Below are 23,548 nucleotides of genomic sequence, written 5' to 3'. Positions count from 1 at the left end.
GCAACAAATAGCGAGACAAACAGGCAGAGCAATGGACAATAGCAGCAACAGAACAAAGACAGCGTGGGCTAACAAAAACCAGCCCACAGATAAAAATTTTAAAACACTACTGGGTCAAGAAACAGTGTATCAATGAAAATGTCCATAAAAGAAAACTGTCCTTGAAAACTGACTTGGGAATGAAATTTTCAGTTTTTAGTGTTTTATTTTGCAGGTCATTCCAGTCTTTGGCTTAAGCAGCCTGGAATGATGACAGACCAAGTAAAGTGGATGTTTTGGGGACAGAACGAGAGTCACAGGCAGCAAATGTAGTTTGCAGTAAGTGAGACAAGTAGAGGGGAGACAGTCCGAGCAGGGTTTTTTTTTATATAAGCATAAACCAGTGAATAACACGACAGGTATTTAAGGATTGCCAGTTAACAGAGGAGAAGAGAGGGCAGTGACGTGTTTTGAAAGCAGGTAGCAGAGTGATGGAGAACATCAAGCTTCGCATCAAGCTGATCTGTAAATAACGTCACCACAATCTAACGTGGGAAGGATGGTCATTTGGACAAGAGTTACTTTAACAGAGGTAGTGACGGTGGAACACATTCTGGATAAAAAGCCTAATTTGGATTTGACCTGAGACTGTGACCTTCTAATGTGGTGTGAGAACGACAGGGTGCTGTCGAGCCGGATACCCAAACATTAATATTCAGTGACCTGGTCTCGAACAGGCCCATCAAAAGTAGTGATATATCGGGACTGAAAGGGCGCCGAACCCTTCCTACTGAACCAGCACTGTGTGCAGGCTGTTAATTAAAAAGTGCCCAGGTCTTTCTTTCCTTTTTTCCCGTGCTATCAAAAGAGGTATTGAGTATCATTTTTATACAAGTATTGTATCAAAGTGACATCTCTATTGTGTACAGCCTTACACTCACACACGGCATCTTTATTTTCATATTTCTGATCTGCTCATCGAACTTACTGGATGTTTTCAAATTTAATAACATGGCCGTCGGGTCTGGTTATTTTTGTGTCCTTCAGATCTGTTGTGCATTACCTCTTCAAAAATCCTCCCACTTCAGTCTTTTTTATCAACTACAAACCAAAGCATCTAGCTCACAGCCGACCAGCATCAGATTTATTAAATAAGTTTAGAGTTTGATGAAACACTCTTGAAGGCCACTTTGATTCGTTTTATAAAAGCTTACGAGGCCTCTTCACACGTTTGCTCGCTGAATTCATTTCCTGAAACATTAGTTCAGAAGGGTAAAGTCACTGCATCGTTTGATAACCATCACTCAAAACAAAAACTATTTACAAACCAAACAATCTAAACATTTTTTTTTTCCGACTTTTCAAGGTCTTACATATATTCCTGTTAGACACTTCTTCAGAGAAAATAAAGACATCAGACTGACTGAGACTGCTGATGCTGATGCACAGATGTCCGTGAAGTGTATGGAGTCTTTAAATCATCTTTTACTAAAGAAAGTGTCATGTTTATACAACTACATTTGTTTATAGAGATAAGCTTGGATTATTTAATGTGCAGTTGTGTGATAGTCAGCTAGCTGCCGGTCGGCCACAAAAGGTATTTTAGCCACTTGAAAAAGATCCACCTAAAAAAATCAATATCAGTTTAAGTGTACACTATGTTTGTAATATTTTTAACACTTCACCTTGCAATCAGGTGGGAAACCATCGTTACGTAAGTCAAGTATCACTCTCTCTCCAAACAAACCAAACTCCATGAGTGAAATCAGTCATTTTACTTGGCAGAAAACAGGAGGTGCTGGTGAACTGCTGCCTCGATCAGTTAGTTAGTTTGTGTTATTGTGTGACTTCAATCTTTACAAGGATAGCACAGATTCACTGAAGTTACATAATAATACAAACAAACTCCTCCTGTGAACTTTGGTTTGGAGAGAGAATTATTTGGCTTATATATATCTTATAACAATGGTTTCCTGTTGGAAAAGGCTGTCTGATGTCAAGGTAAAACCAGTTAAAAATTTCTAAATATATTGTTTATTTCTAAATATGTAACCGACACTGTTTTTTTTAAGGCAGACCTTTTTTAAGTGGTAAAAATACACGTTGCTACTGACCCCGTCCACAGCAGTTAGCACTTAGCTTCCAACCTGGTGCCCCTATATGCTTCTCCCAGCTGGGGGCGTGGAGACTGTCACGTACTGTAGGTAATACCTCACACAACCTCACAGGAACTGTCCCTTTAATCTGAATCAGACAGGACATGTGCAGTTTTGCACACATGTAGCACTTTCACTGGAAGGTTATGTCACGTATTATTTTTATCTTTTCACAATGAAAAGATTTTGCTCGTCGTCTACCGAGGAACACAAATGGTTTTCTAAGCAAGAGAAACTCGACTGAAAGGCTTAATTTGAGATTGTCTTTCCATTTTTTTGAATCAAGACCTGATAATCTAACTTCTTCATCTTAACCATTAATAAATGAGACCACACCTCCTTTTTTTTCTTTATTTTACTCTTATTTAACTATGTCATATATGAATTTCTTTCTGTATGTACGCATTTATATGCATGGGAATAAGTGTATATTATATACATATTCCCATGCGTGTACCCATATGCCCATGCAGTATACACTGTATAGTATCATTATTATTTTTACCTACATCAGTGGCTCAGGGTTTACAGATGGGTGGGGGTGGGAGGGAAGAAGTTACAAAAGAAACCTCAATGTGTTAAAAACTCATTTTGGAAACAGTGATATAACATGTTCAAAAGCAATAAAAAAAAATGTGATCTGTGATTAAAAAAAGCAAGATAAACTGCTGGCTACAGTATGAGATAAAAACATCCACCCCCTCTCCACCCCTGAGACCTTATTTGGACATTGTGTCCTGGTGTTAGTTTGACATTCTCACTCCTGTTGGACTACACCAGTTTACTTGGCTCAGGAAAGAAACCTGCACATCCTGCTCAAATAATCTGAAGTACAGGAATGAATACTCTGTATTTTAAATCAACTGCTTGAAAAATGCACCCTTGATTCTGGACCTTGGGACAATAATACCTCATTAGATAATTGAGGAAGAAAAGGACCGATCAGGGACTCCCCTGAGGTTAAAGCTTTTAGCTTTAGTACAAACATTTCTTTTTTTGTACTCAGAAGTGGTTTTAAGAGCCCTGATGTTTTTTAAAGTTTTTTTTTTTCACACAAGTACCATTACCCTGAATACTAATTCATGTCTAAAAAATAGCAGTCTGCTCAAATAATATGTTTCAGTAATACTCATGTTGTTGCATTCAGTAGCAGCAGAAGCGGACAGGATACTGGTTCAAGTCAAGTTTGATACGGACACAAAATCTCAGGAAAATACTTGGCAGTGACACCCTGAAGGTCGCCCCCAGAGTGATGCAACAGCACCTTAAGCGAGTCCTGCCTACATCAAAAGTGCTCGATATTAGCCTCGCCAAGTGTGTCGCTTTGGCTAATTAAATTTCAGCAATGTCTGTCACCGGTATGTGCACGATCGCTACCTGAGGGATCCTGATTCCACTGTTCATTTTGACAAGAATTTTAAATTCAGTTTTAGTCTTAGTTGCTTACTGAAAACCATAGTTAGTTAAAGGCAGAGTCAGGAGTATTTGTCCGAGCTGTTTCTAAACGCATTAGGATATCAAATACCAGCATTTTGGGGTGTTGAAACATCTTGAGAACAGCAAAATAACGAGGAAAAAATAATGAGAAATACAGGCAGAGGGCCAGAGTGTCTATAGGCACAGCCACCACCACAAGTCTATGCATTGTTTTTGAGGAAAATGTTGCAGATTATACATTTTAAGTCACATTTAGTCATTTATTTTTGTTTTGTTTTAATCAAGATTTAGTCAGTGTAAAATTTCCAATGAGAATTAAGCATACTATAGAATACATGTTTAATAATTTAGGCATATCATATAAAAACTGAAAGTCTTTATTGATGCGTCATTATTTGTTTTCAGACACTGATAAAGTTTATTACCTGACAAAACAGTCTTTTAATATATTTCTATCTTCTTACATTGGCATTGTCCTTCATTTGGTAGAAATGAGATTTAATAAATGAGCAGTTAAAGTCTATACACTGCATCATTAAGGCAGATGAGTAGTATCTGGGAAACATGTTCTTTCACTCTGCATGGAGCTAAAATTAATTAACTCTGCGAGGCTGCCGGATTTGCGAGGTCATCCGAGAATCCATTTTGTGAAGCCTCAAGTTATCTGTTTCTATCCACACCAAAAGTGGAGGGACCACTGGCAGTTACAGCGTGGTCTTAGATGCGACAGCAGCGAAACAACTTGTCTCGTAAAAACAATGGCAGCTCCTGAAGAATTAGCATAGATACTGCGATCAACCTTTGTTGAAAGAAGAGCAAAAACAGCATTGAAGGATTTTCTCCACGGAAAAGATGGTTTTGCTCCTCTCCCAACCAGCTTCGGCAAGAGCTTGATGTGATTAGTTGAAGTTAGCCCGTGTCAGACGTGATAGATGGATGGTTCCATCCAATCACCTGCCAAGTGTTCTATGAAAGTGCCTGCCCTTTTCCAAACAGTTTCTAAAGACGACTTCCCAGATGGCTCTGTGTAACAACTCATCTGGAGAGTCATGTTTAAAAATCAATACTGAATTACATTGAATGCTTGAGTTGTGGCAGACACAGCAGGTTGGTGTGTTTTCAGGTGTCTCTTTAAATTGGTTGTATTTTTTTCCGCATGTCTTGAATATACAACACGTTCCACCCTCATTATGAACGATACACTCGGTCTTTCTTTTAGTTTGAGTCCCACCACAGGCTGCAGGTGAAGATGAGGCACACATCATTTCAGAGACCAGCTTCCAGCAGTAGCTAATGGTTTCATTTAGCTTTTAAAGCTAGCTAGATTTATAAGTGAGATGGCTAAATACTATGACTACTACTATGACAACTATTTTGTCTTGTCTTTACTCATCAGAGCATAATGAGCAGAGATTTCATCGTAATTGTTGTTGTCGCAATTAAATCGCGAAGGAAAAGAACATCGATAAATACTTAGTGTCAAAATTAGCACTTAGCACAACAAGCTGTGACATGACACTATGACATGACTATAACACTGACATCTTATCACCTTTAAAGTTGATAGGGTGAACTGGTGAACTCAGCAAACAGTTGCTTATTTACACAGCAGACACAAAATCGTAATTTGAAATCTTCTTTGTGGCCATTTAATGAGAGGGATTCCAATATTTACTCTTTTTTTTTTTTAGCTTTTTTCACTTGTAAGGGAAATATCTGACTTTTCAGCAGTCAAATCTACTATGTTAACCAGCTACTTGCTGACCTTCTATGCCATTTGGTTTTGATTACGTAGCACACAGAGGGTTTGTAAAAAAATTTGTTGAAAACAGCTGCCTGGAAATAACGCTGATGAGGACCGAACAGTACAGCTGCGGGCCATGAAACCAAAACAACTGGCTAAAAGATACTAAAATGCTTCGTAGAGCTGAGAATCTGCAAAATCGGGTGACAACTCTGCGTTCGTCACTACAAACAACCCCTTTCACATTACATGTATCCATTTGATTGATATAAAATTATTGATTAGAGCAGCTTTCACTACTCCTCCAGTGAGACAAATGTTCAGGTGTTAAGATGTAAAGAAAAGCAGTCAGCTTCACATAAAAATATTTAAGTGCACAGCCTGTGATGATGGATCCCCAGTATCCTCATCCTGTTAAAGGCACCCTGTGGCGTTTTCTTAAAAAAAAAAATTGTTTACATTTTTTGTTTTTCACAAAAACGCATTGTGTATATCCTTAAGGCCAAACAAATTAGTTCATGCTCATAAAACCTTCGCAGATCTGATTCTACTTTTTATATATTGGAACCTATATTGTTTGTAGACAGATTTACAAACAGTCTAAACACTCTTTCTCTTACCTTTTTTCGTTGTGCACTGCTGTGTGGCTTGGTGCATGTGATCACATCTCTCTTTCCCTTTTTTCTTTCTATGGTTCATGGTGACAGTGTAGGAGATATGGAAATATGTATCTTGTGTTTGTGTATGATGTATTTACGTAGTTGTATACCGTCTGTTAAGTAAAGTACGCTTCAAGGACAGTAAAGTTTTACTCTATTCTACTGCCAACTATTGTGGATCAGCAGAATAGTGTGAAACTGTAGGCAGGAATGTTCTATATATTCTGACATTGTGTGCTCGTTTATGTTTATTCTCCTGGGCATGAATAAGCTTCAAACTAAATCGCTCACCAAAACATTTTTCCATAGCGCCAATAATGGTCAGAAACTCCACAGGGTACCTTTAAGCTTTAGTGCTCTGAATATTACCATAAATCATTCTTGACTAGCTTTAAACATAAGTTAAAACTATAGATTGTATGTCAATCCCACATAGAAATATTACATATATCCTTTTGTCTGTTTGAGTCACTGAAGTGATTTCATCATCATCATCATCATCATCTTTTATAAGGCAGGCCCAAGATACATCCTTTGATTTAGTATACTTTGAGATCTTCTTCATCCCTTTATCCCAGCATGCATTGGGCATTTTTCTGCAATTATGTAAATGTGAAATACAATTCTGTGGGTCTGAACAACACATAGCTGTTTAAGGTGCATTTGAAGTAGAGACCCACCAGTGTTGCAGCTGTAGGAGGCAGCAGACTTCGCATGGCAGGGTGCTGAACTAAAATGTGCTGTGAAACACTGGGAAATGGGAAAAGCTAACAGTGACATTTTTGTCAGTGATGTAAGAAAAAAGTGAAACCTGTGTGGGGTAAAAAAAGGATCTTTTCAAGAATTAAAGTTTAAAATCAAGTTACAAAAACAAATTTGGTGGCTTGACAGAAATCTGTCTCATTAAATTTAAAGGGTGTAGCCAACTCTGCACGCTCACTGTTAGTTCTGGATTAATCTGTTAACAGTATATTAGTCATTTAAAGGGATGACTGCTGAGTGCTGTTGGACTGTGAAATTGTTGTCTTGCAGTCTCAAATGTTTACATACAGTAAGTGCTTTTATGTACTTGGATACAGACTGTGTTACCACCTACAAAGTTAGATTAACAAATTGCTATTGCTCAAAAACACATTCCATAAAGGTTGCTCCTGCTTTGTGCTATATTTGAACAACAGTGTTAAAACCTCCTACCACTGCTGTAAAATTATGCAAATTATGCATCTAATGTCACAAAAACCACAGAAATTTAATATTTACATATTTCTCTAAGGGTATGTCTAGGCTCCGGCCATTTTGAGGCCCAAATCCCCACCCGCTTTAGAGTAACTGAAGCATTGATAGATTATAGTGCCTTGCCATTTTGAAAATATACTTTGTGCATACGAAGGCATCAAAACATGTGCTATGGTGGAAAAGGAGTTCATATAAAAAGCCAGTAATGGAGAAATGTCTGTGTTCTAGCTTCATATTACATATATAAACTACATATTGTCATTTTCATGATTTCATTGGCTATACGAAGCGACAATCATCTATCAGTCTGTTCCAGTTTACACAGGAGAGAGGCAGCTCTTCTTTTTAACTTGGACTCTCATTCTGGGCTGTAGACAGGACATGGAAGCACTTATTGGCTCAAGTTAGGTATCAATCATAAGACCAAACTGCAGCAGCCATTTTGAGATAAGGAGATCACTTTCCTCTGCATGTAAACTCCAGACAGAAAGGAATATAAGTGGAGGATTACAACTTCTGTCGGCTCATTTGCACAGTTTGTGGGTATTTATTGAGGCAATGATGGTAGATCAACTCATCCATTATCATTTTCACTGGCAAATATCAACTGGAGTAACTGGAGTATTATCGATCAATGAATTACTAGAAGTTTTCAGTGGTGAGTTGCATCAGTCTTGTAATAGTTTTTGCACTGCTGGTTGTACCTGATCGTGAAACATTTGGCATTGATTAAAACACAAGAATCTCTCGAAGAAGCTTTCTGACAGTATGTCACGTGATGTTTACATAATAGTGGTGCATCTTGACAGATATAACCTCTCTCAACATCATTGTAGATGCGGATGCTCCCTCAGTGAATTCAAATAAAGATTGAATGAATGAATCAATGTACTGGAAGAGTAATTATCTCCTGGTTGGTTTGTGCAGTTTGTGGTTATTTAACTATGAAATTATGTTTTTTGGGGTGATTATATTACTGGACCGACTCGACCTTCGCTAATCAAAAAGGACCATTTTTATTGTTGATCAGGGGTTTATTGTTGGGTCTTCAAATGTGACTGCTCCTAAGTATGTAATGTTTTATATCTTGAAATGGTTGGCATCGATCGAAACAGAAGAACCTCAGCTTTCTACCGGCATGTTGTGTTTGTATGTGTGTTTACACAGTAGTTTGTGTAATAGTTATGTACTTTGACCAGACCATCATTTAACACAGACCATCAGAGCTTGTTTTTTTTTTACGATGCTTTGTTGTGAGGAAACCTGATTTCCTCCTTAATCTGCTTCTCTGTCTTGTCGGTAATTCCCAAAACAAATGATCTGTTACATGTTTATGTGTGTGGCAGTGTGTGTACTCACTGGTACTCCCTCTGCTGTGAATAGTGCTGGTCACGGCGCTCCAGGCTCTGCTCCAGTAAGGCCCGGTTCTCCTTTAGTAGACTCTGGTTCTGCTCCGCTAACTGTCGGTTTTCCTCCTCCATGTTCCCCTTCAGCTGTGTCAACAGCTGCACATATAATAAGACCATGAACGTAAATAAAATAAATAATTTAATAACACCAAAATATATATTTATAGCATTTTCAGTGAAAATCTGTTGCTTTGACTAAAAAAATATATAAGAAGTAAATGTGAAGAGTGTTAGTGCACACTGTGTGACTAAATTACTGGGTTACTAGTAACAAAAGTGCAAAACTTATTTAATAAAATCTGTCAAACCCTGAAATCGCAAGGTTAGATCTCACCCACACTGACTGACTGAAAGACACACACCTGCAGCCTCCCAAGAATTAATGCAGCTGCTCAATGAAGCTATCTGAACAAAACCTGAATACTGACAGCTTCATAAAGATGCTTTTCAAGGCAGCATTAACGTCCAAGGCTAAAGAAAAAAACTATATCACCTGGTGTATGGAGCACAACTTCTGTTCAGCACTCAGTAAAGTTAAAGAGCTTTTCTCTGAGGATTTTTCTATACCTGAAGTGATGACAAAAGTTTCTCTAAAATCTTAAGAAAAAAAAAAACAAAAAAAAACTTATTCAAGATTATATAAATCTTACAAAAGATCTTCCTCAATTCCCTATTTGTGAATATATTTCCAATCATTTTTACCCTCTTAGCCAGTCTGGCCCCATCAGTTATCACAGCTCCTTCAACAGGTTAATTATGAGACCACACAGGCTCCAAACTGAACTTTTTATTAAAAAAAAGAGTTACCACCTCTGCACTTCTGCACTTCTTCTCCAAAACAGTATAATGAGCAACTTGACACCTGATTGAACTACCTACAATATAGCATTTTAAGGCACACGGGAGTGCCGGTGTTTTGAATTAAGGGATAGTTAAACTTGAGTAGAAAAATGATCTGGCAAGAAATAAAGCAAAAAAGGACGTAGAAATAGTGTAAATTATGACAAATTAGACTCATCAACAGACTCAACAGGATATATATTAGCATTTAGCATTAATATGCTACTAATTAGGGATTAGTTCCACATTTTAGGAAGTAACTTTTTTGCTAAGAGCAACTCAGCTGAGCACAGAGACCAAAAGCAAACTGTTACACCCAGCTGTGTCCAAAGGTAACAAATACACCACCCAAAACCTGTAAAGTTCACTCATTAACATGCTGTATTTCCATTTTTTAATCCGTACAAAAACCGTGTAAAGTGTAAAAACGACTATTTGTGATCATATGGACAATTATGTCCTCAACTATTTCTTGGCCAGGCGAAGCAACTTCCTGGACTCTCTGCCGTTTGCCTCACAACTGCTCTTTGGCACAAAAAACAGGCACATAACCTCCATTACACTATAAAAATTAGATAGATATGTAAGGTACTAAGTTTGCTCAACTGTTACTGGAGCACAGAGCAAAAAAGGTTTAGGAAGGGTCAGTGGATTACATTTTTTTGTCATTTCCATCAATCTTTTGTGATGTAATATGCAATGGTGACTGATCCAGAAAACACGCTGGTCTACCAATGCCTTGAATCTTGTAGTGATTTTGTGCTTTTCCATCTTCTTGTAGAAAATATCTACACATGTATCAGCAGATCAGAAGTCCTGTACCAGCTTTCACAGGCCCAGATGATTCATGATGGGTTTTATGACCAGCTGGATGAGGCAGCAAAAGGTAACATCTGCTGGTTAACTTCTTAAACTCTGTACAGGAGGTCAGTTTCCACCTGTTCGGCCACTCAAATGACTGGAGACCTCTGCTGCTTGAAGAACATTTTAAAATATTCAGCATTTGTTTTACAGGATTACACAGAAGACTAAAGCGCTTCTTTTTTCTGACATGTTGAGCTTTAAATTAGCTTTATTAGAAGACAGTCACTCACTGTTCCACATAGAAATACTAAGATAGCAACTCCTCCCTGACCACAGCTATGTAAAATACTCTCTAAAACCTTCAATGAAAGCCTAATAAATTTTGTTTAATAGCCTAATAATACTTAAAATAAATTTGTTTTTTCTTTCATGGGGGTACAAGATATGAGTGTCTCCACTGTGAAACACTAAATCCCTTTTTTTGCATGTCAGTGGTCGGCTAACAGCTTGAATACAAAACACCTGTGTGTATCTGCAGGTGTGTACATATATTTGTGTGTGTGTGTGTGTGTGTGTTTAATACCTGGTACTGGCTGGTGAGGCGAGCGCTGCTGAGGTCCAGGCTCTGGTTGGTTTCCCTCAGGGCGCTGAGTTCCCCCTCCAGTCGCGTCCGATCCAGCTGGGAGGCGCTCAGCTCCCCCCTCAGCAGCGAGCCCTGTGCCAGCAGCTCCGCCTGCAACGCCAACCACTCCTTCTGCTGGGCCTGCAGCCTGCAACACCCACACACACACGCACACACACACACACGCGCGCGGGCTTTACTCATCGCTGCCACTGTGTGTGTCCTGTAAAGTGCTGTGCATCATTGTTCGGTAAGTGCTCTCTAACTGAAGCTCATCATTATATTATTACACAGCACGATGAGTCCCCACAAAGCCAGACAACAACCAACAGAAAAATCTGACACAATGGTTGAAGAACACATTATGGGGTCACTCTGTGGTTTTAGGCCGCTGCTTACAAAATAGTAGCATTACTGAGGTAAGCAATCATCTTTGTTTCATTTTGTAATAATGAGAACTGTAATGAGATGAGATGAAACTCTTAATGATCCCTGTGGGGGATAGTCGGTAATATTCAGTAATAAACATCACACGTTTTATGTTCCCATTGTGGATTCAAAGTGTTTTGGGCTCAAACCTTTTATATAAGTTAACACTGAACCAGTGCACAGCATGGCTCCATATTACAAAAATAAGGTCAGCGGCTGTCCATGTATTTCCCTCAGAGCTGTAACTACCAGCTACATTCTTTACTGACTCATTTTCTCAATTATTTTGCAATTATTTGGTCTATAAAATGTCAGCAAACAGTATAAAAGCCAAGTTCTACGAGATCTCCATCAGGTAACAGATGGTGAAGCACCTACTGCAATGCCACCACAGCTGCCAGGTGCAGCCAGCAAAGATTTGCAAAGTTTTTATTTATTTATTTATTTATTGTATATTATAGTGTAAGTTTTCTTATGTAGACGTATAGTATGCAAAATGTTTGTTTTTGTAACATATAGTCTCAGTTTTGCTTAAAGGGGACCAATTATGCTTTTTCTCCTTTTCGGTCATTTATATAATGTTACACTGTTAATTCTTCATATTAAAAATGGGTTCAAATAATGAGGTAAATGTGCAAAAGTAATCCCTGTGAGGTTTCATTCTGCTCTACATGCAACATTTCCTTATACTTTTGACAACAAGTCGTCATGTATTTCTTTATTTAGTCATCTGCTCCAGACACAGCACAGCATGCGCAGCACGCCCACCCACCAAGTCTGTCTTCATTTGACCGCTCTGCTCAGGATTATGTTCATGCTCAGTTTGTCTCACAGAAAGTGCTTTTTCACTTGTGTGGTTTTCCCTCCAATATAGTGGTCAGAGGGAAGTAGTTAGTCATATGGGTGAGTCCATGAGTGTCCACACGGACCCCGTGTTGTAGGCCAACATTTGGGACTGGGTCTGTTCAAATTATGACTAATTATGTTCTGTATTTAACATCCTCAGTCACAGTAAGTGGTCGCACACAGTCTTCTGAATTTCATGAACAAAGATTTGACCCTGACGTGACTTGAACACGCAACCTTCTGATCTGGAGTCAGACGCGCTACCGTTGCGCCACAGAGTCACCTGTGCCTTCATGATATAAAATTTATCAGATGGTAACGAGCTCCCACATGGCTAATATTTAAAGTATAATAATAACATTTCATGAAATTAAATAATTAATTTAATATTTTCATAATTATATTTTTGTACAGCTTACATGCAGTATGTCTGAAAGTGCTGGCGCTCTAACAGCACTGGTCATAATTATCAAGGACAATATAATATATATACATAATAATAGCCTGTAAATAATCAACATAATATTCTACAACAATATGTAAACCTGCATAATATTAACCTCTTCAGGGATGACACCAAACATCTTGTGTGCAGATTAAGTTCTGTAAGGTAAATGTTCCACAGCTGCAGCAAAATGTAGCTGGGACATTTATGTTACTAAAGCATGGAGGAATGACGTCTGCATGTGTGACAGTGAAAGGTTTTGTGTAAAGTTTATTTAACTGACATTCCCTGAACAGGAGGCGCTGTTTAGGTACACTGAAGTGGAACGCAGCTAAAGCTTTGACCCGGACGTGATTTGAACACAGAACCTCCTGATCTGGAGTCAGACATGCTGCCGCTGCGCCACAGAGTCTGTTAGAATAAGCCAACCTGTCCAACAAAGCAAACACTCGTGTTGATGAATTGATTTAAATTATCACACATGAAGGGGAGGTCAAGCTCCATCAGCGGCGCTCACAACAACTCCAAATCCTCCACATCCACACATAGTCTCTATTTAACTCATGTACCAGTGAGAGTGAATGAGAACAGCTAAACAATGAAACTCTCTGTATATTCAGGTGATAATTCTGTCAGTTCACCTCAATGAGCAACACCTTTATCATTTTTGTATTGTCCTTTTTATACATTTTTCTCATTAAAAAATGCTCACACGCTCTCATCAATTATCAAAATTGTTGCGGATGAAGTTTATGTGATTGACTAATCAAGTAAAATGTTATTTACCTAATTCAGCTAAAATATCGCATCCAAACGTGTCTAAGAAGCAGTTTTAATTTATTTTATGCCTCAATTAAGTATTTTCAGCAAAGGAGGCCGTCCTGTCTTCTGCTTGGCAACCCATCATTTGAGACAGTAATCAATTGCATCAATATGATGATGAAAACCTGGTTGATTAAGTAATTATGGTATCTTGTGATGATCATCATCATTATATACCCACCACCCCCGAGATAAAATGTAATCAGAGGCACTTGGAACTGCTCAGGTCTTCCTAACGCTGTTCTGAGGCTTAAAAACACACAGATGATGAACAAGGAAACTGCAGAAGAAAACATATAAGATGAATGTATTTGTTGAGTCCAAAAATATTCAATTTTCTTTGGATGTTATTTGAATTCAGCTTGTAAAATATCCAAACAAACCTACGTTGTAAATTTTTGCCTTTCTGTTTTTGATTTATTCCGCCTTAATATTTCTGTGCTGCTGTTTTATGCCCTAAAGCATTAAACCAGGAACAAAATATGCATTCTGTGCATTCCTATAGTGCATTTGTATTCAGACCACTTCCTGTGTTTCTCCCTGTGTTTCATATACAAGCATTAACGGTGCTGCTGTATCTATTCAAAGCAATATGCGTGCAGCGAGAGCAGAGGAGTGAAGGGATGATCAGATCTCATGAATGTGAGGCTGAATACGCTGGCTGGTGAGCGTAATTGTTACCTCTCGTTGTCGTCTTTCAGCCTCTCCAGCTCTCGTTCTGTCTCCAGTCTCCTCTGAGCCTCTGCTTCCATCTCCTCCCTCTCCATCTTCATCTCCCACTCTCTCTTCTCCAGCTGGGTTTTACCGTCCACGAGCTCCTTGTACCTTGAAGGCGCAAACAAAACATTCACCCCAATTCATTCCAACATAAATAACAGGACTAAAATGCATGACAGACATAGAGAGAGTATGTTTTTAAAGGATGTAGTTTGTGTTAGTGGAGGTGTTTGTTGTTTTTAGGGGTCAATGCTGCTCGCTGTGGACCCCTCTCGTTTTTGTTCTGATTCTTCTTCTGTATTTTTCTCCACTAAAGGAGTTCTTGCAGCAAAAACTGAGAGACGAAACTCACCAAAACAGGCAGGTTAGTTGCAAATTCCACCCACTACTCAGGAAAAAAGGAAGTAGCACTCTAACAGCCATGTTTACATTTTCGCACTTATTTTTTGAATGGATTTGCATAGACTCAAAATTTTGTCGCCATTTTAATCATTAAAAATCATCTGAATCATTTCTCAATTGGTCCTCTACTTTAAAAATCAACTTTTGTGAGTTGATCAAAATCCTATTTTTTGCAAACTAGTCTTAAACCACTTGGCCAGAGGCCCCGAAAATAAAGTCAGGGTCATTCACTGACTTTTCTGATCTGAAATTATCAAAGAAATTTCAATACATCAATCCGTTTCAATTCGAGCCAGTTCAGCTTTAATCAAAATGGCAAATTTTCAAAGAATTTGCTGTAACTCATTAATGCAATGAGATATTAATGTGAAAAATGAGACGTGTTCACGAGTGTTCACTATAGGCCCTCTTTATACAGAGATTCTGCAACAACGGCTCACCTTTCAGCCTGCTTTGTGCATTTACACTGAACCAAGCAGCTCTGACATAAAGCTGCCCTAGTTTGTCCATAACATAGTGCATCAGTCAACAAGTGATTCTGCTTGTCTGCTTGCTTATAATCACATACAGAGCTGATACCCTCACAGAAAACTTTTTATGCATTCCTGATAAACAGACTGTCCCTTCTTCAGCTACAGAAAAGTCAAAAAGACCACCTCGTGTGATGATCTGTAGGGAGGATTTCTCTCCTCCTGTCTGTCTGTGTGTGTCTGCTTACAATACACAACTCTGTGTCAGCACTGAAAAAGTGTGGAATAAGTACATAATTTAAATAACACAGTTACAAACTACAGTGAACATGTGACTCGACACGTTGTATCCACCCTGTTACTGTCTCTCTTAGTGGATCAAAGGTGGAACGAAACTGACCTTCCTATTTTGCCTCCGTACCTTTTACACAGACGACGAGGCGGGATGAAGGCACAATATTCCTGCCTTGAACAGGCTGTGAAAAAGGGGCTTCAGGTTACGTAATCAAGCTTATTGCATTTCACCTCTAGGGGGCACAAAAAACATGCATCATGCATCAAATTTGGTTTGATTGATGAGTCAGAGGGTGTGACTTATTACAACAAATCTGTTTGCAGAACTAAGTCATTGTTTGATCTCAAAGGTTCAAAGGTTCAAATCTCCAAATGGTCTAGTCCTACTTGAGTGCACAAGGAGATTTTCAAATTCCTCATTGACCTGAAGGTGATGCTATAACTTGAGGTTTAGAAGTTCTTCATCATTTAAATCTCTTAATTCCTCTGCCTCTGGTCTTCTGCTCTAAAACCGTACAATTCTGTGATTTTTGCATGCTGCTAGGACGCAGTTAAAACCTGCTTGCAGATCTTGTTGAGTATATTTTTGTTCATGAGGACAAAAAAAGACTCCACAGTCAGGATCTCATGTTTTTTAGTTCATCAGTTTGTGTTTGTACCTGGCCTCCAGCTCCCTGTGCTGGGCCTCCAGGCTGCGGTTGTTGCTCCTCAGCTGAGAATGTTTGTCCACCAGCTCCTCCAGCTCCACCTCCTGCCGCTGCTGCATTGCCGTCATGCGCTCGTGGTCCCGCCTCAGAGCCTCCATCCTGGCCACTGACTCCTCTCGCTCCCGCGCCCACACCTTGGATTCAGCCTCCAGAGCCGCACAGCGGGCCTCGCTCTCGCTGCAGCGCGCAACCACTGCTGCATGCTGAGAGCTCAGGGATGCTTGTTCCACCTGTGTTTTGTGAGACATAAAACAGAGATATTATCTAACAGAAAGCTAAGATCCCAAACATCGGTTCATTACCATTTTACCTCAATAAAAAAAATAAAGCCTTGTTGAATAAAGAATCCAGGTAAAATGTGGAGAATACAACTAAACTCTTAACAAGGCTAAAAGTAGCTCTGTGATGCTGCACTGAGCTTCATGCTAACGTCAGCATGCTATCATGCTCACAGTGATGATGCTTAGCAGGTCTTAATTTAGTTTAGTGTGTTAGCACGCTAACATTCGCTAATTACCAGCACTAAACACAAAGCACAGCTGAGGCTGATGGGAATGTCATTAGTTTGCCGGGTATTGGTCATCAACCAAAATACTGGACAAATTTAAAATTTGCCCTCATAATGGCATTGGATGAAAAGTTACAGGATCACCAATTCATTCTGAGGGAGACATGAATGTCTAGACCAGATTTCATCGAGATCTGAATCCAAATTTCACAGCAAGGCCGACCAAATGACAGGAAACAGGTTTTGCTGTGCACTGTGTTCATGTTAACATAAAACTGAAGCAATTTCCTGAGTTTTTACCACCTTATTATGTTCTTGTACACACAATAAAGTAAAAATTAGCCAAAGTAACATTTATTTTTTAATGTGTAGAGACGGTGATTTGCCACTGTGTGATACTCTCCTGAGACCCTTCTTTTTATAGTGTGAAGAACACACTTATGATGGAAACTTGCTGTGTCTCTAATATATTTTAAGATAAGTCATGGTTGTTTGTTTTCACAATAACAAAAACATTGAGAAAAAAGGTTAGTATTGAATTCAGTCTCTAACTCATTACTCTTAAAATGTAATAAATTCACTGAGAGCAGTTTCACATATTGTCTTTGTGCCGCTGCTGGAACAAAGTGGCTCCAACAGGAGCAGCTGTAAGATTTTTTTTTTTTTTGTGCGTGTGAAATGAAGAACTGACTTTTCAAACTGACAAAAGACAAACTGTTCCATTAACCCAGTTGGTTTTTACAAAACTTAAATAAGACTTTAAACTAATTATTTCATCTGAGTTAACTTACACTCTTGAGTTGAACCAGCTCAAAATTATTTGCTGTGCAATTTTTTGTGTGAAAGCCATTTACAATAAATTTTAGGATGAATGAGCAAAATGGCATTCACAGTGTGGTTAACAATACATTAAAGGTACAATATGTAAATCTCTTTCACATTAAAACAATAACAAAAGACATAGTTTGATGGTGTTTTAAAGTGGTGTGGGATCACTGGAGATGCTGTCTTCACTTTTAAACCACCACAGCTGATGAAACTCTGACATGATTCAGGCAGAAATTATATTCATTGACGTATTGAAGTTTTATTAATGTTACATTTAGTCAAGTTTGCCATCTTCAATCCCCACCCTCTGACATATCTGATATACCTTCTTCCCGGAGGGTATAACAACTAGCAACTAGCTTGCAACAGCTAGCAGGAAATGAACCTTACCTTACCTTGAATAAACTGTGGATTTCTTTGTATTTCAACATTGTTGGAGTACACACCTCAACAAAATATGTAACAAATGTCTAGCGTTTTTAGACATTTTAATGTGGAAATGTTACACAGTATAGCTTTAAAGCAGTCTGGTAGTCTTATAATAAATAATAAATCCTTGAAAACTGTGTCCAGATTTATTGCAAGGGTCTATAATCAAAATGTCCGTTTCCTTTAATTTAGATCGACAAAAATGGCAAAATTCAGTCACGTTCAAGCTCTCTGTCTGTGTGTTTGGTCACCTGCAGCTGGGTGTTGAGTGTCTGTAGTCTGGTGCAGGAGTCCTGCAGGCTGAGGGAGTGCCGGCGCAGCGCCTCCAGCTGCTCCTTCAGGTGCTCACACGCCTCCTGGGACTGGGACAGCCGTGACAGCAAAGCCTCCTGTCCTGCAACCGCCACCGCTTTCTGAGGGAGAGAAGTTTCAAATTGAGAGAGAGTCTGCAGCCGCGTACGGCGGAAGCTGAGCAGAGGCTGTACCGCCTTTGTTGTCGCACAACACTCAAAATATCCATATTATTTGCACTTCGACTTCAATATGCAGCTGACCTTTCACAGCGCTCACAGTTACGGCTCTGCTTTATGTGACATTTGTGTCAATATAAAAATAGAGATGAAATTCATCCTGTGTATAACTCATTTTGCAGAGACGTACAACATAAAGGCTGAGAATGCAGACTACTAGTCCACATCTGTCGTTTATTGTAAGATTTCAGTGAGTGGTATCTTTGCGCAGGCGTTTATAATCCAATCAACAAATCTTCACACGTATTTGTGATTCCTCACTGTGAAATCTTCTCGGATAAATAAAGGAGTGTGTTGATTGGGCATTGTGACGGAGAGATTAGAAATTAAAAGACGATGTTTTACTTTGCAGAATTGCTGGAGGTATACAATCTGACGTTTTTATCCAAAACTGAAATGAGCTTGAATTTATTTCAGTAGTTTTGCAAATGCTGGCACAGTGACAGCACATTTCATGTGTGACTCATCTAGAGGATCTGGAGCTCAGTTTTTGGTGTGTGGCAGCTTTTTTTTCATTTTGGATTCTTTCACATTTCCCACCAGCACCTGAATGAATTATACTGCTACTCAGGGGATTCCTGCTTTTTTCACTTTTAGACTTCCAGCTTTTTTCACCTCACTGTTCTGCCTGCCAGCGTCAGCAGTGGAAAGTAACTATTTACATTTGCTTCAGTAGCTGTGGTGGAATGTGACAAAGTACATTTACTCGAGTACTGTACTTAAAGGTGGAACAGGCAGGATTTATTATTGTTGTCTGAAAAATGCACCAGAAAGATAGTTGATTGTTGAGTCTCATTCTCAGCCGAGTTTGTTTAAGGACAAATCTGAAGTACTTGTACATTACATTACTTGAGTTGTTTCTTTTCATGCCACTCTCTAAATCTACTCCATGACATTTCAGAAAGTACTATTGTACTTTATCACCATTACCTGACAAACAGAAAGCATGCAAAGAGCTTATAAAATATTACACTTTCTTATAAATTAGACTACCAAACATCATACAAGTGCAGCTGAAAGAATTCATCAATTGACAGAATGAACTATTTTGAATGTTTAAGTAATTTTTTGAGCAAAAACATTTTATGGTTCCAGCTTCTCAAACTATTTAAATGAATGCTTTTCAAACCAGAAAAGAAATTGATAAAAAGAGCCAAAAAAATGTATATATATTTTTTTGGCTCTTTTGATCATTAAGGTTGCACACCCGTGCCCTAGACCAGGGGCATAACACTTGAAAAATAAGACACACTGTTAATTTAAATTAAACCAGAAGTCCCCAATAGTTTTGTCTTGTGACCTCATACAAATCAGCAGTGTGTATTTGTCACACAGAGACATTTCCGCTCTAAACTTCACAGATGGCTTCATTTAAGTTCATAACTGTTTAAGGCTAAATTATCCAATCTTTCACAAAAAAGCAGAGACAGTGCAACAGTTTTACTCATTACTGTATATTACTGTACTGGTGCTTTTACTTGAGTAAAGTACTTCTTCCACTACTGGGTGGTGCATTAACAGGTGTACCAGCACCTCAGTATGAGTGGGAGCAGGAACTGAAACCTTAAGGTGCCCTCCTTCATCAATCCTAATCAAAATCCTGACAGCGTTACCAGAACACCAACCCTACCTGAGCAATGCACTGAACGAAATATTCGACCTTGTTGCTGCCCCCTTACAGCTGGAAGTTACCACTTACGTGTGTGTCTCTGTGTGTGTGTGCGTTTGAGAGAGAAAGAGTACGAGCTACAGCACGAGAGCAGCAGAGGAGATAAGGAAGATTAACAGTAGCCGAGGTGACATTATAAAAGCTGATGAGCAGAGATAAAGCTGTAGTTCTGGAAATAAAGTGCTGCACTCGGGAAAGTGGCGGTCCACTGTGAGTTGATAGTCGCCCAGCAGCCCTGGAGCAAGAATTTCAACATAATATAGATCATCTCCATCACGCTGAACCACACAGACATCCTGTAAATGAGATTCAACACACACACACACACACACACAGTCCAGGAATCCATTCAAACACAGATACACACCTCTTTTTCCAGCTCTATCAACCTCTCACTCAGCTGCCTCTCTGCCTCTCCTGAGGCATAATCATGGGTCACAGAAAGGTCGTGACCTTTGCCAGCTGCAGGGGATTGATCCAGATGTGACATCTCCTGGGTGTGTGTCTGACAAACGTGAGTTTTGTTTGAAGAGTCTGAATTTGAATTACACGCAGCGTCCACCTCCGTACTTCCTCTTCTCTTTTCCAGCTGGAGGAGAGATTCACTCTTGTTCAGGCTCTGCGAGAGCGACTCGATTCTCTCCTGTGATTGGTTGAGAGAATCGGTTGTCGTCTTAAGTTCAGCTTCGGCTTTTTGGAGCTTCTGTTTCAGACGCTGGATTTCAGCGGACAGTTCCTGAGATCGCGCCTGCTCAGTGGACAGGTCCTGATAAGAGAGACAGTGTTCAAAAATTAGAATCTGTGGAAAATAAAACGGTGGCGAACAGTCTGTGATCTTCACGAGACAAACTTAAAGAACAAATCTAAACTGAATTCATCTGATTCTTAAAGTTTGTTCATCTATCTTCATAGGATCGCTTTAAAGGCCAGATGAAACAGCATTTCAAGAGTATCTAGCTTTCATTTTTCCAAGTGAAACAGGACAGGCAAGGTGAGACATAACCTCAGGTAGAATTTGATTGATGAACACTGAAAAGTGGGAGGACGTACCACGCTGTTGCTAGCTAGCTAACTCATGAATATTAACTCGGTGGCGCTAAGAGTTCAAGAGAGTGTGCATGTGCGTGATACTATTGGTTGAAACTGGCTGGTTCAAACTAACGTAAGGGCACGTCAGATTTAGTTTTAAAGGGAGCTGAAGGTCTGGCTCCCTGCGTACCCATCTTGCTATAAGGAAAAAAGCGTGCTGCCTTGTTTGCATTCCTCTAAAACAAACACGAACGTCTTGGCCAGCGCTATGTCCAGGATGCAGGACTATCAAATTCCGAACGTTTGCTAAACGTACTACGTACTAAAGCTACAAAAAAGAAATTATCTAAGTGCTCATTCGAGACCTCACTTCAGTCTTTTTATATTCAGTCTGCTTTAGCTTGCAGCAAAACCAGTCTGTGTTGTGCAGACTGTTGAGCTTTTTAAAAAAGAAAAAAATATCCCCTTTGTGTGCCAAGGAAGAGGCATCAAATATCAGTCTTTTATACTGGTATTGTATCGAAGTTTAAAACTGTAGCACTGTGAAACCCCCAGTGAATGGGAAGTCATTTTGGACACACTTATTGTGTTCCTGGAGCTTTTTTAATTTTTCATTTCAACCTGTGAGCTGGGTTTCCATTTCCCATGTGCAGTGCATTGTGGGACCATAGTGTCCATCAATACCATGCCGAAAAATCCAGCACTGCCTTCTTTGAATATGAAGAATTATGTCACTTTTCAAATATAAACACACTGAATCACAGGCAGAAACATCATAGAATTAAATATTATTACTGTGAATTTATGTCATAAGAACAAAATTCTGTTTATAAAGGTAATTTGTGCTTCTAGATAAGGAAAGAAAGCTGAGTTTACCCTCCACTACATCCCTGCAGCAGTGATTACTGTCAGTGACTAAACTACCACGCCACACACACACACACACACACACACACACACACACACACACACACCTGGGACAGTGAGCTAATCTTGGCCTGAGCGTCTGCGTACTGCTCCTGCAGCTGCTGTTTACCCTCCTCCATGCTGCTTAATTGACTGCTCAGTTCCTTCTCCAGGTCCTGCAGCCGAGTGCACAGCTCCTTGGACTCAGACAGCTGCTGACACACACATCTGCGCACGCACACACACACACACACGCATTAGCAGGTCAGACACAGGTTGAATAAAGTTAGAGTTGACATTATAGATAAATTCATGGTGCAGCTGAGCCACTCTCTAATGCCTTGTTAAGTTAATTGCGTAGCTGAGCTCATGATTAAGGTTAAGTGTGTGAACATGAGTGTACCTGTGTTCAGCGTCCAGAGCCCGAGCTCTCTGGTTGCTGTGCTCCAGGGCCAGGGTCGTGCTCTCCAGCTGTTGCCTCAGCCTCGCCGCCTCCCTCTCTCTCTGCCTCCCCTCCTTCCGCTGGCCATCCAGCTCCGACTGACACGTCTCCTTCTCCTGCTCCAGCCTCGAAGCCTCCAGCAGCGCCTGGTCACGCGCCCGGGCCAGAGACTCGCCCTCCAAGGTGGCCTCGCGGAGCTCTGCCTCCAGCTCCTCCTCCCGACGACGGGAAGTCTCCAAACTCCGACCCTGGCGTTCCAGGTCTGCCCTGAGAGTCTGAATGGTGAGTTCTAACTGGTCACCCTTGAAAAAAAGACGAGATGGAGGATTAAAGTTGTTTGCTTCTTACTGGTCACTTTAGTTAAGAGACATTTATTAATGCAGAGAAGGGAAACTAATTTGGTCACCCAAGCACATTGGCAAATAACTAGGAATGCATGCAAATGTCAGATAAATTTGCTAAATTAAGCTAAGTAATTTTATTCTAATAATGAAATATTAGCCAATAAATATCACCTATATTAATGTATGATTTGACAGATTATGTCAAAGCATTTCTTTTGAATTCTTGGCTAAAATGCTCTTTAAAACCAGAATATATTTGTGCAGTTTTTTGATGTACTTTATTGGAATAGATCACTTTCAGAGTCAGAACTGTTGCTGTCCACATAGAGTGACCTAAATTACTTCACGCAAGGAGCAGGAGCAAGAAAATGATTTGAGGAGCACATGAATGCATTGTAACACTAACACACAAACTAAACAATGTTCTTAGAGGACATTAGTGTAGCTCGTGACCCTGACTAGCCACTCAACCAAAAAAGAAAAGTAGTTAATAAATAAAAGGCCAACAAAAAGTGATATACCTAAAATAGGACCAATAAAACAGGCAAGACATATGAAACAAAATCATAGAAATTAGACAAAAATGCAACCCTAATCTCAAAAGAGTTCAAAAGTTTCAGAGCTGTTTGCACAGAAGATTTTCTAAATTCTTCTGTGGAGTGCTGCAGGGTGTTGTTTGCAGGGTTTATGTAGTGTTAGAGGACTACAGCACCAATGCGTCATCAAGCCATATTTCAGGTGTGCCCAAAAAATCCTGAACACTGACACAGTTTTCACCTGTTTCAACATGACACAGTTTTCTGTCTCTTCACGTGTTTTCAGCAACTGTTTTCTAACATGTACAT

At 39.5% G+C, this 23,548-nt stretch overlaps 1 protein-coding gene and 1 non-coding gene across 3 annotated transcripts in view; both read right to left on the bottom strand.

Annotated features, from left to right (window-relative positions):
* The window catches only part of ccdc88b (coiled-coil and HOOK domain protein 88B), a 73,163-nt gene that overhangs the window by 10,852 nt on the left and 38,763 nt on the right, over nt 1-23,548 (bottom strand). For both annotated transcript variants that reach the window (XM_084718990.1, XM_084718991.1), the window contains exons 17-24: nt 22,321-22,661; nt 21,986-22,145; nt 20,350-20,748; nt 18,035-18,196; nt 15,971-16,248; nt 14,110-14,253; nt 10,848-11,034; nt 8,571-8,716 (exon numbers count right to left, since the gene is read on the bottom strand). In XM_084718990.1, the coding sequence (XP_084575116.1) occupies nt 8,571-8,716; nt 10,848-11,034; nt 14,110-14,253; nt 15,971-16,248; nt 18,035-18,196; nt 20,350-20,748; nt 21,986-22,145; nt 22,321-22,661 (1,817 nt within the window). The remainder of the gene's footprint in view (nt 1-8,570; nt 8,717-10,847; nt 11,035-14,109; nt 14,254-15,970; nt 16,249-18,034; nt 18,197-20,349; nt 20,749-21,985; nt 22,146-22,320; nt 22,662-23,548) is intronic.
* Nucleotides 12,371-12,442, bottom strand: trnaw-cca (transfer RNA tryptophan (anticodon CCA)). The gene has a single exon. It is a non-coding gene; the product is annotated as a tRNA-Trp (tRNA).

The sequence above is a fragment of the Lutjanus erythropterus genome, chromosome 5, assembly GCF_056507025.1.
Source record: "Lutjanus erythropterus isolate fLutEry1 chromosome 5, fLutEry1.hap2, whole genome shotgun sequence".
Lineage (NCBI taxonomy): Eukaryota > Metazoa > Chordata > Actinopteri > Lutjaniformes > Lutjanidae > Lutjanus > Lutjanus erythropterus.
Note: the sequence above shows the minus strand (reverse complement) of the source record. Positions and strands in the feature narration are given on the sequence as shown.